We start from the raw sequence: 15,645 nt of genomic DNA, 5'->3' as shown, positions 1-15,645 counted from the left end.
GTCCATATTGGGGTAATTAAAGTCTCCCATTATTACCGCACTACCAATTTGGTTAGCTTCCCTAATTTCTCTTAGCATTTCACTGGGAGACAAAGGTCCGTAATGTGTAGCGTATCGCTCGAAGTTTTGGGAGGTTGATGTGATACGATTGTTCCTGGTGTGTCCACAGGCCTTGTGTCTGCAGGTGGTTGAGATGTGCCCCCAAGCTTCTGCGTGAGGCATCCGTGGTGAGTACTGCATTGTGAGGTAACAGTAAGAATGGAGCGCCTTTGAGCATCCGTGCTCGCAGCCAACAGTCGAGTTCCATGGACATGGCAGGTGTTAGGGATACTGCTGTCGTCAGGGGTTGGGAATGTTGTTGCCATTGGCGTTTGAGACCCCATTAGATGTAGCGCATGTGCAGTCTGGTAGCGACTACTGCATGAATGGCCAATGCCATGTGTCCCAGCACTGTGAGAATTCGAAGAGCTGAAGGCGTCTGTGTGCGGTGGAGGCGTCGGAAGAGGTGACACTTCGTGATTCTCCTGTCGTGTGGCAGAAAAACTCTGTGCTGTGTTGTCTAAAATGGCTCCTATGAACTGAATCTTTTGCAGATTGGACTTTTGGTAGTTGATGTTGAGGCCCAACTGACTTAGGTAACAAATCATATCGTGTAGGTTTTGTAGGAGCGTCTGCGGGTTGGACGCTATCAGGAGCCAATCGTCCAGGTAAGGAAAGATTATAATTCCCCGCTGTCGGACGAACGCCACCACCACTGCCATGCACTTGGTGAATACCCTGGGTGCTGTCGAGAGACCGAAGGGAAGTACTTTGTATTGAAAGTGCTGGTCATGAACTTGAAAGGATAGGTATTGCCAGGAGGAAGGATGCATTGGAATATGAGTGTATGCATCCTTGAGATCTATAGAACACATCCAAGCTGTGGGTGGAATCGGGGCAGTATGGACTTGAGGGATATCATCTTGAACTTTTCCTTGACAATGAATTTGTTGAGGTCTCGGAGATCCAAGATAGGACACAGGTCATAAGAAATTAAGAACATAAGAGGTCCCCGGACTTTGGAATGAGGAAGTATGGGGAGTAGAACCCGGTGCCTTGGTTGGATGGAAGGAGATGTTGATTCGCTTGCTGATGAAGTAAGGCAGGTACTTCCTTTTGTAACTGCACAAGGTTGGATCTGGGCCCCGTGGATGTAAGGTGGGGAAGGGGTGGCGAGCTCAGGAAAGGGATTTGATAACCGGAATGGACAATGTCCAGAACCTACTGATCTGATGCTATTCTCTCCCACTGCTGAAGGTGAGCTGTTATGCCTCCCGCCAGTACCTGGTGTGATGGTGACAGAGAGAAGTCTAAAAAGATGGATTGGACTTCGCTGCGGTAGCGGGTTGTTGTGTTGCTGGACGCTGAGGTCGTTGCTGGCCTCTGCGGTTTTGGGGTGCTTGTGTTTGTTGCCGTGGAGGAGGCTGATAAGGTGGCGTCCGATAGGAGATATACGAACAGTACGGGCGTTGCTGGAAGGATTTTTTTTATTTATTTTATTTATTTAGGATTTTTATATACCGGCAATCATGAGGATTGTCTTCTGTTCGGGGTATAGTACCCCTTGATGCTGGATAGGATTGCGAAGTGGTGAGAGATTGTACCGCTACTGACTGTTCTTTGAGTTGCATGATTGTATCCTGGAATTGTGAACTGAAGAGATTGTCTCCTTTTCTGGGTAAATTAAGAACATAAGAACATAAGAAATTGCCATGCTGGGACAGACCAAGGGTCCATCAAGCCCAGCATCCTGTTTCCAACAGAGGCCAAAAACCAGGCCACAAGAACCTGGCAATTACCCAAACACTAAGAAGAACCCATGCTACTGATGCAATTAATAGCAGTGGCTATTCCCTAAGTATAATTGATTAATAGCCATTAATGGACTTCTCCTACAAGAACTTATCCAAACCTTTTTTGAACCCAGCTACACTAACTGCACTAACTACCTTCTCTGGCAACAAATTCCAGAGCTTTATTGTGCGTTGAGTGAAAAAGAATTTTCTCCGATTAGTCTTAAATGTGTTACTTGCTAACTTCATGGAATACTTGCTAACTTCATGGAATACCCCCTAGTCCTCCTAAATTGGCCAGTTTGTCATGGACATCTGGTCAGATGGAGCTAGCGTGAAGCCATGCGACTCTGCGCACCGCAATAGCAGCCGCCGAAAACCTGGAGGAGGCCTCAAAGCCCTCGTATATGGTACGCAGTAAATGCCTTATGGCTTCTTCGACATCTTGCATCAAGATCTGATCTGCAGGCGTCGGAGTCTGCGATTCTGAATCTTGTAGGCGCTGTACACATTCATATATATACTGAATGATATAGAATTGATGATGGCCTATCCAGGCAGCTAGCATTGAGGCTTGAAAGGTTCTCTTAGCAAAATCGTATAACAATTTCAATTCTCGACCCGGGGGAGTGGACAAGTGAATCTTTGATTTTTTGGCCTGCGCCATGGCAGATTCCACCACCACAGAGGCATGAGGCAGTTGAGTAGGCGTGTAGTAGGATGACTTTTGCATCTTAAACTTAAAGTCCATTTTCCAAGAGACTGCCGGTAGCGTGAAGGGTGACTCCCAAGAACATTTGAGAACTGAATCTAGAACCCTATGTGCTGGTAACCCTGTTGGTTCTGCGGGAAGGTCGAAGATTTTGAGCAATCCTAGGGTGTCAACTCTAGGGTCTGGTATCTTTTGTATATCGAGATTGAGTACCTTTCCCATTTTTTCCAAGAATTTTGGATGTGAGGTCCTCGGGCGGAGAGTACGGTTTAGCAGGATGCTCTTCTGGCTCCGAGGGATATCCCGTCAACGAGTCGGGAGTTGTAGTGTGACCCGTAGGTGACGTGGAATGGGAAGGAAAGTCCTGAGGTGTCTGTATTGTAATGGTGATGGGTCATTAACCGGAATCGGTGGTGAAGGCGTCGGTGAGGCCTGCACCGATCGTTGCGGAGACAACGGTGCTGTACTTGGAGAACTGACCGGCAACTTGTAGGTGGCTTGCATGATTTCAAAAAATCCCACCAGAGCGGTAGATAAAGTGGAAAACGCCTCATGTGTCTGAAGAGGCATGACCAGTCGGTGCGTCGTGCCCCGGCGCGGCAATGCTGCTAATAGTATATCAGAATCCGGAGGGGGCGTATTAGTATTCTGGGTGTGGGGGGAGTCCAATGCCTTCCGTTTCTTTGAAAGCAGTTCTTGTAAACCGGGAAACCACGTGCAGCCTCAGAGCAAAGCTCTGACATCGCTTTGGAAGCTCTGCCTCCCGGGCCTGATTGACAGTTCCCATGACAGCATGGCTAATTCAACCCTGCTATCGACGGGAAACTGATTATCTGCCTCCTTGAACAATATAGGAGTACTTTGCTGTAAATAGATCTAGTCATGGAGTCCCCAGAGATAAAATGTGTTTTGTGCTGTCATCGTTTAACAACCATTCATGTGGTTGAACATGACAGGAGTTTGCTATCTGATGCTACTTGCCTTGTAGATGAATAGCAGATAAAAATGTTTTGTGCAATTGCCTAATGACAAGGATTAAATGTTTCTCGGCAAAACTTGGAAGACCCTATTCCTCCTTGTTGATATAATATATTGCTACTTGGAAGTAAAAAATAAATACTTGGTTGACTGAATCTGTATTAATTTCCCTGATAACCATGGCTTGAACATTTTCAAAGGATTGAATGGAGGCAAATGTTACCGTTTGATTCCGAGGTGGATGAAAAGTTGACCATGAAAAAGGTGAGAAAGTTAAGGATCCATCATATGAGAGTGAATGCAGGCACTTGAGAGACAGATCTTGTGAAACAGCTTTTGTGAATGTTGATTCTATTGGGATTTTAAATACCACTGAGACCATCTCAATTGGAGACAAGCATATGGTGTGACATGTGATCTAAATTCTCATGAAGCAACATGCACTGGGCCGGTGGGTGCAAGGATATTAAGAGTCCTAGACAAACTTTACAGCTTTGCACCCCCAAACAGTTAAAAGTTATGCATTTATAATATATTTTACATGAAAAAGGATATTCAAAGTAAGGTCTTCTGAGGTAAAAGTATCACTTGCAATAACATCTATTTTCCATTTGGTGTGTAGAAAGAAAGTAGGATACATTTCTCTGTTGGATTTCAGCAGTGCCTTTTCAATCTAATTCTGGGTTAAAATCCAACCTTGTCAGTTCATTTGCATGCTATAGCTGTATATCATCAGTACTTGAAAGGACTACCCATATTTTAGCAACCTGTAGAGGCATCTTCTAGAAAGGGCCTTTTTTACCTTCAACCCCCATTAAAAGATCCACCTGCACCATGGGATTGAAACTGCATGCTCAGCTTATGAAACGACTCTGAGTCTTTAGCCACAACATTTATTTATGTATTTACAAGCCGTAAAGCCCGTTAAAACGGGCTACATCCCTCTGTCTCTCACCTCCCCCTCATTCTCTCTCCCCTACCTCCCTCATTCTCTCTCCCCTACCTCCCTCCCACCCACTCACCCACTCCTCCCCAGCCTCCCTCTCCTCTCACTCAGTCCCTCCCTCCCACTCAGTCTCACTCACTCCCTCCCCCTCTCTCCCTCTCACTCACACTCAGTCCCACTCACTCTCCCTCAGTCCCACTCCCTCCCCCCCTCTCCCTCAGTCCCACTCACTCCCTCCCTCTCCCTCAGTCCCGCTCACTCCCCCTCACTCAGTCCCTCCCCCTCACTCAATCCCTCCCTCTCACTCAGTCACTCCCTCCCACTCTCTCTCTTCGTCCCTCCCACTTAGTCCGTCCCTCCCTCCCTCCCTCTCTCTCTCTCTCTCCCTCCTCCCTCCCTCGCTACTGGCCGCTGCCGCTACCGCCGCCGCCCGCCACCGCCGCCCGCCGCTACCGCCTCCGCTGCCGCCCGCTACCGCCGCCGCCCCCGCTGCCGCTACCGCCACCGCCCACCACCGCCGCCCGCTACCGCCGCCGCTGCCGCCCGCTGCCGCTGCTACCACCGCTGCCGCCATGTTTTTTGGTTTTTTTTGACGCTGCCTAAGACTGACGTGCTCGCCCGCACATGCGCAGTAGAGCTGCTCTCTACTGCGCATTTGCGGGCACGTCGGTCAAGCTTCATTTATCTAGTTAGATGTATTTATTTATTTAAAAGTTTTTATATACCGCGCCAAGGGATAATATTTTATCCATCTAGGCGGTGCACATAATAAAAACATACATAATTTCATAATACAACAAATTAAAAATACGGTGTGAATACATTCAAACTGAAACATTATCAGACTTATGGTCATTGAGGTATATTATAAGCGCAAGTGAATAAATATGTTTTCAGTACTTTCTTAAATTCATTGCGGTTTGCTGTGAGTCGAATATATTCTGACATTGAGTTCCATAATATAGGACCGGCAACTGAGACTGCTCGTTTTCTCTCATGGAAAGTACTGTTCTTGATATCTGTGATCTGTGCACATAGGGTGGGGGAGCCACAAGCTTTAGTTGTGTGTTATACAGAATTTTCAAGAACAGAATAGTCTTGGGCTCATCCAAAATTCATACCCAAGGTGTTTCTCATTTTCATCTAAGTCAATTCATCATCCTTCCAACTTTTTCCAAGACCACAGTAAATGTAAACAGTCTTTTCTTATTCTGGACCGTAGCAGAGCTTTTTAGTCTATTTGGAAGAGACTAAATCATACAAGAAATCTTCCAAGTTATTTATTTCTTTTAACCCTATCAGACATAGTATTTTGGTTATAACACAAACTCTGCTTAGATCTCTGACTTCATTTCTAAGTGCAGGCTGGCAACTTGAAGATAAAGTAAGTTTAATAGCATTTTATGTACTGCCATTCATAGGAACATCACAGCAGTTTACAATTTACAATCTATAAAACATCACCAACAACATTTGTATTTATTTATTTAGAGCTTTTCTATACCGGCATTTATGATACAATCACATCATGCCGGTTTACAAATAACGGGGGGTGTAATAACTTTGAACATTGAACAAGTGAAGAGAAGCAATGAAGTAATAATAAAACAAGGGTGCTCAAACTGGGGGAAGAAGAAAAAGCTAGGGTAACTTAACAGTAAGAGGAGTAATTATTTACACTGTTCTATAGTTGTTGCTGTGATTCAGTTACGATCGGGAAACATGGAAAATACACGCAAAAACCTAAAGAATATCAGGGGCTACTGCAGCATCCTTCACTCCTCTTTGATTTACTTCCATAAAAGAAATCTGCAAAGCAGCAATTTGGTGATCCGTTCATACCTTTACTATGCATTATAGTCTCTTTTTTTTAAATTTTATGAATTTTCACTATGCATTACAGGAAATAATAATCTTGACATATTATGAAATAAAGGTAATACATACAATCACCTTTTTTTATTTTTGTAATTTAATAATATCATATGCAATTCTTACCATTACAGAAGATAAATTTAAATAACCTCAATATAGAGCGATTTATATTTAATATACGGAAAACATTATAAGAAAAATGTACAATTTACTCCTACTTTACTATCTAACCGTAGTTTAATCTACAAGAAAATCCTTAAGATGGTCAGGATAAGTAAAAAGATTTTTTTCCTTTATAATCAATGGCACACCTGCAGGGATATTTAAGTAAGAAGGAACCTCCTTTATCTATTACCTCTTTCCTCAGGGCTAGAAATTTTTTTCTCCGGAGTTGAGTACTCCGTATCACATCTGGAAATATCCAAATTCTCTGTCCATAAAATTCTTTTAATTTATTACGAAAAAAGAATTTCATTACGTTATCCTTGTCTGAGATGAAAGCAAATTGGATCAATAAAGTCCTTCTATGGGTAACTTGAAATTCTTCATGTGATTTCTGTAATATATCTGAAATATTAATTGAAGATTCTAATATCTTATTTTCTGACTTTTCTTGTTCTTTTTCCTCTTGTGGGACTTCCATCTGCTCTAAAACATTTTTTTTTCTTGGGCCCACATAAAAGGCTCTAGCAATTACCGGATGGCACTGTTCTGGAATTTTTAAAATTTGAGTTATATAGCTTTTAAATAACTCCAAAGGACTTATCTGTCTTATTACAGGTTTAAAGCTCTTATTGAATTCTCTAGATTTTCAAATCTTTTCGGGTACTCTATTTCTGTTTTTAACTGCTGACTCTGGATTTTTTCTACTTGTGTTATACGATTTTCCATCCCACACATTTCTTTTTGTTGATAGGCTAACTTTCCAGAATTTTCCTTTACGGAGTTATTAGTTACCAGAACAACTTCAGTTAGGTTTGTAATTGCGGAATCCAATTTTGCTATATAGTTCCACAAGGATTCTAGTGTTATATTTGCTGGTTTTTGAATAGCCACTTTAATAGTGCTAGGTTTCAAGGCTGGCGCTGTTTAAGTTTTCTAGATTGCGCAGAGTGCTTTCTTTATCAGGCAACAGAGGGGTATCTCCTATTGTTCCCAAGACAGATGTATCAATATGGTCTTGACTTTTATCTTCTAAAATTGTTTTCCCTTTATTTAATTGTAGAATTTCCATTCATTTTTGTTCTTCCTCAGATGTCTCAGTACCACTAAGGGCTTCTTGTATGTTTCCTGGGTTTTCTAAGAGGATTATCCCTTCTCTACCAAGGGGGGGAGGTGTTACCGGTACCCCAGGACTTAAGGATGTTTCTGAGACCTGGTGGGGTGAGTTCTGCTCTGAACTATCCCCACAGAGGTCAATTCTACTGGGGATTGTAGAGGAGTACCTAGCCACCCTGACACTGTTCTTTGTCCCGTTTGAACTAACACAGTCCCTATGGAAGGCTTTACTTTTGCCTTCCTTTTGGTACGTGGCATATTTTAAAGGTAAATTTATAACAGGTAATATACGAGAGAGAAACAGTGTATGTGGCTTACTTGTACAGTATCCCAAAGGTTACACTTATGGAGGTCAGGTGAAGAAGAGAAACAAATGTAAAACAGAGGCAGATAATCCTACCTAATGTAGTGATCTTAGATTTTTCAATTGCATAGATCATCAAAGATCATTCGAAGACCAGGCAAAGCCAGTCACAGCCGCTAGCAGGCAGATGTTATCTCCTGCTCTCACAGTGACGTTGCTCCAGCTGGTCCCTACTATGCATTATAGTCTTGATGAGGCTTCAAGACAAGAGCGGTTTTGGCCAAGCAGTTCTAAAGAGCTTTTTCAATTAATTGCTTCAACTCTCCCACTAGCCTTGCCAGATTATCAGTTGCAAGAAGGTCCATTGTAAGCAAAAAAAAAAAAAAAAATTGTTTTCCTTGCAGCTCTCAGCTTGGGAGTCCCTACTTGACATGGCTGATATACTACTTGTTTACAGAGAAAGCAAAGTTACTTACCTGTAACAGGTATTCTCCATAGGGAGGACAAATCAGCCACACAATCCTATCCACTTCCCCTTAGAGGAGGAAGTCAGCTTGTAAGGACACGTGCACAGTGGCTGAGCTCTGTGACAGCATGGTTTGAGTTGGTGCTGTTAGATAATGTCACCCACTTGTGTGGCTGACTTTGTCTGCTGTCTTCGGAGAACACCTTTTACAGGTAAACAACTTTGCTTTAATAGTACCTAGGCAAGCAGATCTCTATTCATTGCCTGGATTTTCAAGTTCTCTCTACTTCCTAATGTTATCAGTATTTGGACTTTTTCTATATTTTTTGTCTGATTTTCTAGCCCTTCTCAGATTTTAGCTCTGAGGAACTGCAGAAACTTGGGGTACCCTGCCTAGAATGGAAATAAAGGACTTTCCTCCTGAAGCAGTGAGGAGGACAAGTGCTTTATCTGCAGCATGGGCTGAGAAGACTGAAGCAGCGGTTTTGATTTAAGCAAGTTGCAAATTGTTAAATTTGTATGGTTGCTTTATAAAAAAAATTACAGATTGAATGTCCAGATCGCGTGCTTATAGGATCTAGTGAAAGATCTTTCTTGTAGGTTTATGTAAGGACTGTTTGTTAATGTGGATAATTAAGAATGATATATGAAGATCCATAAGAAGGAAGGAATTTCTGGGTCTTCATATCATTTTTACTGTATCCTCCATTCTGGGGAAATCTGTGGAATTGCATCAGGAATGAAATTGGGCAGGCTTAGATAGACCTAATTGTCCCTATCTGCTGTCCATATTATTTGACAGTGGTAGAGATAGGGTTAGGCGGTTGCAGTTTTGTAAGTAGCCCAGTCTTCATTCTCTCAAGAGCTGTTGTGGGAGAAACCACTTTTTCATGGGTGTGGCAGTGGCCACGTAACCATTCAGGTATGTCCAGGGAATCTTGGCTCTGTGGAAGCCAGGTTGAAAAGCACTGATATAATACAGTGCCCTCGCCATCTGCCAGTGCATCATTCCCTGTATATGGTTAACTGGCAGCTGCAGAGCATATCTTTGCATTTTATATACAGTGCTATTAGATTCTTGGACAGACTTGGTGGGCTAAGAGGCCCTTATCCGATGACAAATACTATGTTGCTATATAGTGGCAGAACATATATTTGTATTATATACAGTGTTTAGTGTTACCTTGGTTATAGATAGGGACCTTTGTTTCCAGTTTTTATTTGCCTCAGAAATTTATCAGTATTTATTACAACAAGAATAAAAATATTTCCTTGAAAAAATGACATCATTGTTTTCTTCTTGTAAAGATACTGATAAATTCCGAGGAAAAATAAAATAAAAACTGAAAATGATGGTTCCTAGTTATAGAGCATTCTACACAATACTGATGACAATCAGGAGGTTATCAAGCCCATTTGTGTATAAATCTTTGCACCTGTATGTGATGTACAGTGGTAAGAAAAGAAGCCGAAATGCTAGAACTAAGACAGTATATTTCTACCTTTTCTATAGAATGCCAGCTCCTGCCCAGTCGATCGCATTACCTTCAGCTGTATTTGCATTCGTGCACACTTTGGTGGAAAGGTCTTGAAGAAGGCAAGTACATGTATTTATTTGAACCTTTGTATTTGTAGTCATTTAAATTTGCACTCAAGATAATCACCTTAAGAGCTCACATCTTGATACAAAACAGAAGAAACAAAACAACCCTCATAGTTTAGTATATATTCATTTACCTTGCTTCATGAAAGACCAAAACAAAGGAGGAAAAAAAATGTCTACAAAAAGAACCACCAATAATACACACATGATCAGCTTGCAGAAAATGCCATCTGAAGAAAAGGAAAGCATTTTAGTGAGAATATCTAAGCTAAGCTAGGTCAGCACCCCAGAAGATACAGATTGTAGTAGCTGTCGTTTATTCTTAATGATTAGGATTCCACATGAAACCCATATTTTTTTTTCTTGATATAACTTTACATTTGCAAGAGTGGCTTAAAAGAAACAATGCTCCAACCTGGAATATACAGCTCAAGGAAGATGAAAAAGCTCCAGCCTTTCTAGCCTGTGTGTTGCAAGCTTACTCAGGGAAAACCATAACTTTTGTTTGAAGAAATAAAACATCCTCCAAAAAAATAAATATTCTTAGTTCCTGTCATATTTGAACACACTAATAAACTGGATAGATTTTCCCAGAAAAACTGTCTCCAGCTTCTGGTTCAAATTTAAGGAAATGTCAGCCGAGTCCAGAATGTTTCTGCTTCCTAGAGCGTCTTTGGGGGTTTTCAAGTGCTTTATCAGTTACTTCTTGTTCCTATAGTTTCCTTCTGCCCTTTGGGGATTCAGCTTAATTGAGCCTTCCTTGCAACTATCGGGGGGGGGGGGGGGTGCCCAATTTTTTGCCCCCTTTTTTGCCCCCTTTTTTGCCCCCTTTTTTACCCCCTTTTTATCTAATCCAATCATTGCAGTGATAATTCTTGAACCAGGGGCCATGCAAGTGCCTGACCAGCAGAATATAATGAATTAAAATGGACCCCAGTTCCTTCTGGAACCTGATGTGTGTATCTGGTTTGGCCATTAAAATATCACTGTTGTGCATTAATTGGGATTCTCTTACTGGGGCTGTACACATTGCTACTACAGCATCATCAGCCCCAGCTGGCTTGATTTCTCACATGGCAGCATACAGCATTGCCACTGGTATTTTGGACTGGTCCAAGTGTTTTTAATGTATAAAAATACCATTGTGCAGCGGTATGGGATGAATTACTTGCCCTGACCTTTACTGTGAGAATAACATCAATGAATTGGGGATTCTAATGGTCACAGAATCCTGTTTATTTTCTCTACATAGACCTAATGGATGGCTGGGGTACAGAGCAGTAACAGTTAAATAGCATTCCTGTTCATACCCCAGATCAGTCCAGACAAGTGGATTTTGCATCTCTACCAGCAGATGGAGGCAGAGAATAAAAACGTTTCAGGTACTGCTGCATAACAGTGCTACCTGCAGTCCTTCAGTATTTCTCTATCTCCAGCAGATGGTAGAGGTGCAAACCTGCAGTCTGGAATTTAAAAAAATAAAAGGTTTAAATTTGGAAGAAAGCAGATTCCTAAGAAGAGGGCTCCCCGAGGTGTTAGGTTCCTTCATGGGCCATCCCTCGGATAGAGCGGGGGGTTGGTGATCCTTGGCCCTCAGCTTCCAGAGGGAGTGAAAGCCAGGGATCCTGGTCCCCATCACTGCCAGCTGCCAATGTCCAGAAGCAGGGAATTATTTCGTTTTCTTTCTCTTCCATTGTGTCTGTTTTTGGAGGTATGTTCCTTTAAAAAAAAAAAAAAAAAAAAGCAGGAAGCAGTGATTTAAGCTTAGCGGCTTGGCTGCCGGGAGGCAGAATTGGGAGAGTGGGGGACGACTATTCTGACCACCAGGTCAGGTGTCTGAGCAGCATTGGCATGCGCTGACCGTGCCGACAGGAGTTTCTTCAAGCAGGGAGGTATTTTTAGCCACTACAGCAGCTTAATGGCGCCTCCCGCTCAGCACAGGAAATTGTTGCAGCTGTGGTCTCAGGCAGTCGCACCTTGATGCAGCCACGTTTTGCCCATATTCTGTCTCCGGAGGGGTTGGGACCTCTGCAGGACTCATGGGGGTGGTTGTTTCACTTGATCGGCTGGGCAAATGCAGGAGACCCCCCCCTCCCCGGGGGAGGGGGGAGTTAGAGGAGACGGTGGCCATTTTAGGAGCCAGGCTTCTGCAAGGGAGCCTCAGGACTCCTCTCCCCTGCTCTTTCTTGTTGATCAGCGCCCTGTTGGGGACAGGAAGGGGGAAGAGATCCAGGGGGATGCAGATCAGGATTATCATTCCACTGATTTTGAAGAATTCTCTGCAGATTTTGTTCTGCTCCTTCATAAGGCATATTTGGCTAAGAAGGAACTAAGCTCTCTCACCCGTTTGACTAAGAAGCCTAAGGCGGCTGGGGGGATTTCTTTGGCTTCTTGGCCTCTGTTGTCTCTCTGGTGACAAAGAAGACATGTTAGACGAGACAGAAGGTACCAATCTGCTACAAAGAGGTGCGGAGGGTAATTCGGACAAGGATCCTGTGAGCGCTTTGGCTGATACAATGGAAGATGCGGAGGATGTCCTGATCGCAGAAGGGACAGTTCTAGGGTGGCTAGATTGTTCCATAAGGAAGAACTACGGTCACTGATTCCCTAGGTTTTGGAAGAGTTGGGGATTAAGATTACGCAGGAAGATTCTGACAATGAGGGCATGAATCTGGTCTTGGATGGACTACGGGACTGCCTAAGGCCTTTCCTCTATTAAAAAAGGTGAAGAAATTGGTGGATTGGGAGTGGGAATCTCCCGAGGCAGGTCTAAAGGTGGCTAGGACTATGGCTAAGCTATCCCTTGCCGGAACAGACCTTGGCAGGTTGGAAGATTTCCACGGTAGATGCGGCAATGTCAGCAGTGACCAAGAAGACAATCATCCCTGTGGCAGGTTCGTCCGCTCTGAAGGATATACAGGATCAGAAACTGGCAGTCTCGGCCTTAAGCCTTAATGTGGTGGTTTGCAGGAGCGTGATGAAGAGAGCCTGCTTGTGTTGGGTGCAGAAGTCACAAGAGATGGTGTCAGGGACAACAAATGATGCTGCTCAGGCTGCCTGCTTAAAGGTGGGAGTGGCCTATGTGGCAGATGCCCTATACGACCTGGTCCAGACTTCTGCCAGAAATATGGTTTCCGCAGTGGCAGCACGGAAACTCCTATGGTTGCGGAATTGGTCGGCGGATGTGTGGTCTAAAGCACAGCTGTGTAACCACCCTTTTAAAGGGAAGCTATTGTTCAGTGAGGATCTGGAACAGCTGAAGCAATTGGGAGTCAAAGGGAAATAAATTACCTGAGGATAAGACGACTGGCAAGAAGACCTTTCAGCCACATGCTGGTTTTTGAGATGCAAGGAGATTTTGGTCAAGCAGAAGTTTTTTGCCTACAGCACAGAAGCAGGGCTCGGGTAGTCAGCAGTCCTTTCGGGGTCAGCGTATGCCCTCCTATGAAGGTGCTGGCCAGGGTGCCGGAGGAGGGTAAGGTTGGCCAGTGAAGGCGAGCTGGTCCGCTCCTCTTTGGAAGCCATTGGAAGCAGATTGTTCCTGATTTACGAGTGGACCAGAATCACATCAGACCAATCTGTTCTGGAGGTGGTAAGAGATGGCTATGTCTTAGAATTTTTTTGCCCGCTCATGGAAGCTTATGTGGTCTCCCGTTGCGTCTCCCTAGCAAAGCGAGAGGCGGTGCGGGACACTTTTGAGCGGTTGCAGCTCCTTGCACGCAGTTGTTCCAGTTCCCCCTCAGGAGCGAGGACGGGGAAGGTACTAAGTTTATTTTGTTGTTCCCAAGAAAGAGGGGACTTTTCAACCCATGCTCTATCTTCAGAAGGTCAATGCGCGGCGATCCGGGTGCCGCATCTTCGGATGGAGACGCTGTGGACGTTGATAGCGGTGCCCAAGGGGAGTTTCTGGCCTCTTGGGATTTGACGGAGGCCTATCTCCACATTCCCTTAAGAGCCAACTATCATAGATTCCTAAGTTTCATAGTACTGGGAGGTGGCTGGAGTGGACAGTGTGCAGGTGGACTATCTCAGCAGACAACGGCTGAATCCGGTGAAGTGGGAGTTGTCAGCGGAGGCCTTTGCCCTTAAACAGGTCAGATGAGGCAGGCTAGAGTTGGACCTCATGGCAGTTCCAGGAAACGCAAAGACTATTCGATTTTACAGCCACTGGAGGGAAGTTGGCTTCGATGGCATCAATGCCCTCATCCAACCGTGGCCAATGAAACTGTTGCTCTACGTGTTTCCCCTGTGGTCTTTCATATGTAGAGTATTGCATCGCATCGAACATTCCAGGCAGGGTGATTCTCATGGCAATTTAGTGTCCACACTGACCGTGGTTTGCAGATCTGGTTCATTTCATGATACATGGTCCTGTTTTTTGACCCATTTGCTTTCTTGTGGCAGGGACCCATCCTTTCAGACCGGGCGGCTCGCTTTTGTGTAGCAGCTTGTCTTTTGAAAGGTGATGTTTTTGCTTGAAAGGATACTTGGAGCCAGTGATTTCGACTTTGCTTCAGGCAAGGAGGCCTTCCATGTCTTTGGATTATATCTGAATTTGGAGAGTGTTTGAGTTGTGGTGTTTTCAGAACAAGCTGCTGCCATTGCACGTAGATGTTCAAGTTTTTGCCTTTTTGCAAAGCAGGTTAGCTATGGGATTGGCCTATAGAGTTCAGGTGGCAGCCTTAGGGTGTCTTTGAGGTAAGTTGCAGGGAAGACCATTGGTGTCTCCTCATCCGGATGTTTTGCATTTTCTGAAGCGGGCGAAGTATCTGTGTCCTCCGTTCCAGAAGATATGTCCGGCCTGGAATCTTAATCAGGTCCTTCGCGTTCTTTGTGGTCCTTCCTTTGAACCAATTAGAAGGGCTTCATTGAAGGTTCTTATCTTGTTTTCTTGGTGGCCATTTGCTCAGCTAGGAGGATATCGGAGCTTCAAGAATTATCGTGTAGGGACCGTTTCCTATGCTTTTCAGAGGATGGTGTATCGTTACACATGGTTCTTTCCTTTTTGCCCAAGGTTGTTTCCTCATTTCATCTCAACCAGATGGTGGAGTTGCTGGCCTTTCCACATTTGTCATCAGATACTCCTCTTGCAAGGAAGCTTCATTTATTGGATGTGTGGCGAATTCTTTTGCGGTATCTTAAGGTAACATGCCTTTTGGAAATCAGATCATCTTTTGTCCTGTTCAGTGGAGCAAAGAAGGGAAATAAAGCTTCCAAGAGAATGATTGCAAGATGGCTAAAGGAGGCAATAAGTTCAGCCTATATCTGTAAGGGTCAGTTGGTTCCGGAGGGATTGCAGGCTCATTCCACTAGGGCACAGGCAACCTTCTGGACAGAGTGTCAACTTATTTCTCTGCAGGAAATTTGTCGAGTGGTGACATGGTCTTCACAATTTTACTAAATATTATTGCTTGATTGAGCAGGCACCGGAGCAGACTGCGTCTGGGGAGAGTGTGTTGTGCATGGGTCTTTCGAGTTCCTGCTCAGTATAGAGGGACTTGGGTACATCCTACTTGTCTGGTCTGATCTGGGGTATGAACAAGAAAGGTAAATTGGTTCTTACCTGCTAATTTTCGTCCTGGAATTCCACAATCAGTCCAGAGTCCTATCCCTTTTTGAAAGACTTCCTCGCTTCTGGATGTTGCTAAGGC

The 15,645-nt window shown here is 44.1% G+C and overlaps 1 protein-coding gene across 8 annotated transcripts in view; it reads left to right on the top strand.

Annotated features, from left to right (window-relative positions):
• PHRF1 (PHD and ring finger domains 1) overlaps positions 1-15,645 on the top strand; it is a 352,385-nt gene that overhangs the window by 90,803 nt on the left and 245,937 nt on the right. For all 8 annotated transcript variants that reach the window (XM_029582942.1, XM_029582938.1, XM_029582941.1 and 5 more), the window contains one exon: positions 9,905-9,988. In XM_029582942.1, the coding sequence (XP_029438802.1) occupies positions 9,905-9,988 (84 nt within the window). The remainder of the gene's footprint in view (positions 1-9,904; positions 9,989-15,645) is intronic.

Source organism: Rhinatrema bivittatum, chromosome 17 (genome assembly GCF_901001135.1).
Source record: "Rhinatrema bivittatum chromosome 17, aRhiBiv1.1, whole genome shotgun sequence".
Taxonomy (NCBI): Eukaryota; Metazoa; Chordata; class Amphibia; order Gymnophiona; family Rhinatrematidae; genus Rhinatrema; species Rhinatrema bivittatum.
This window is presented reverse-complemented; position numbering and strand designations above follow the sequence as displayed.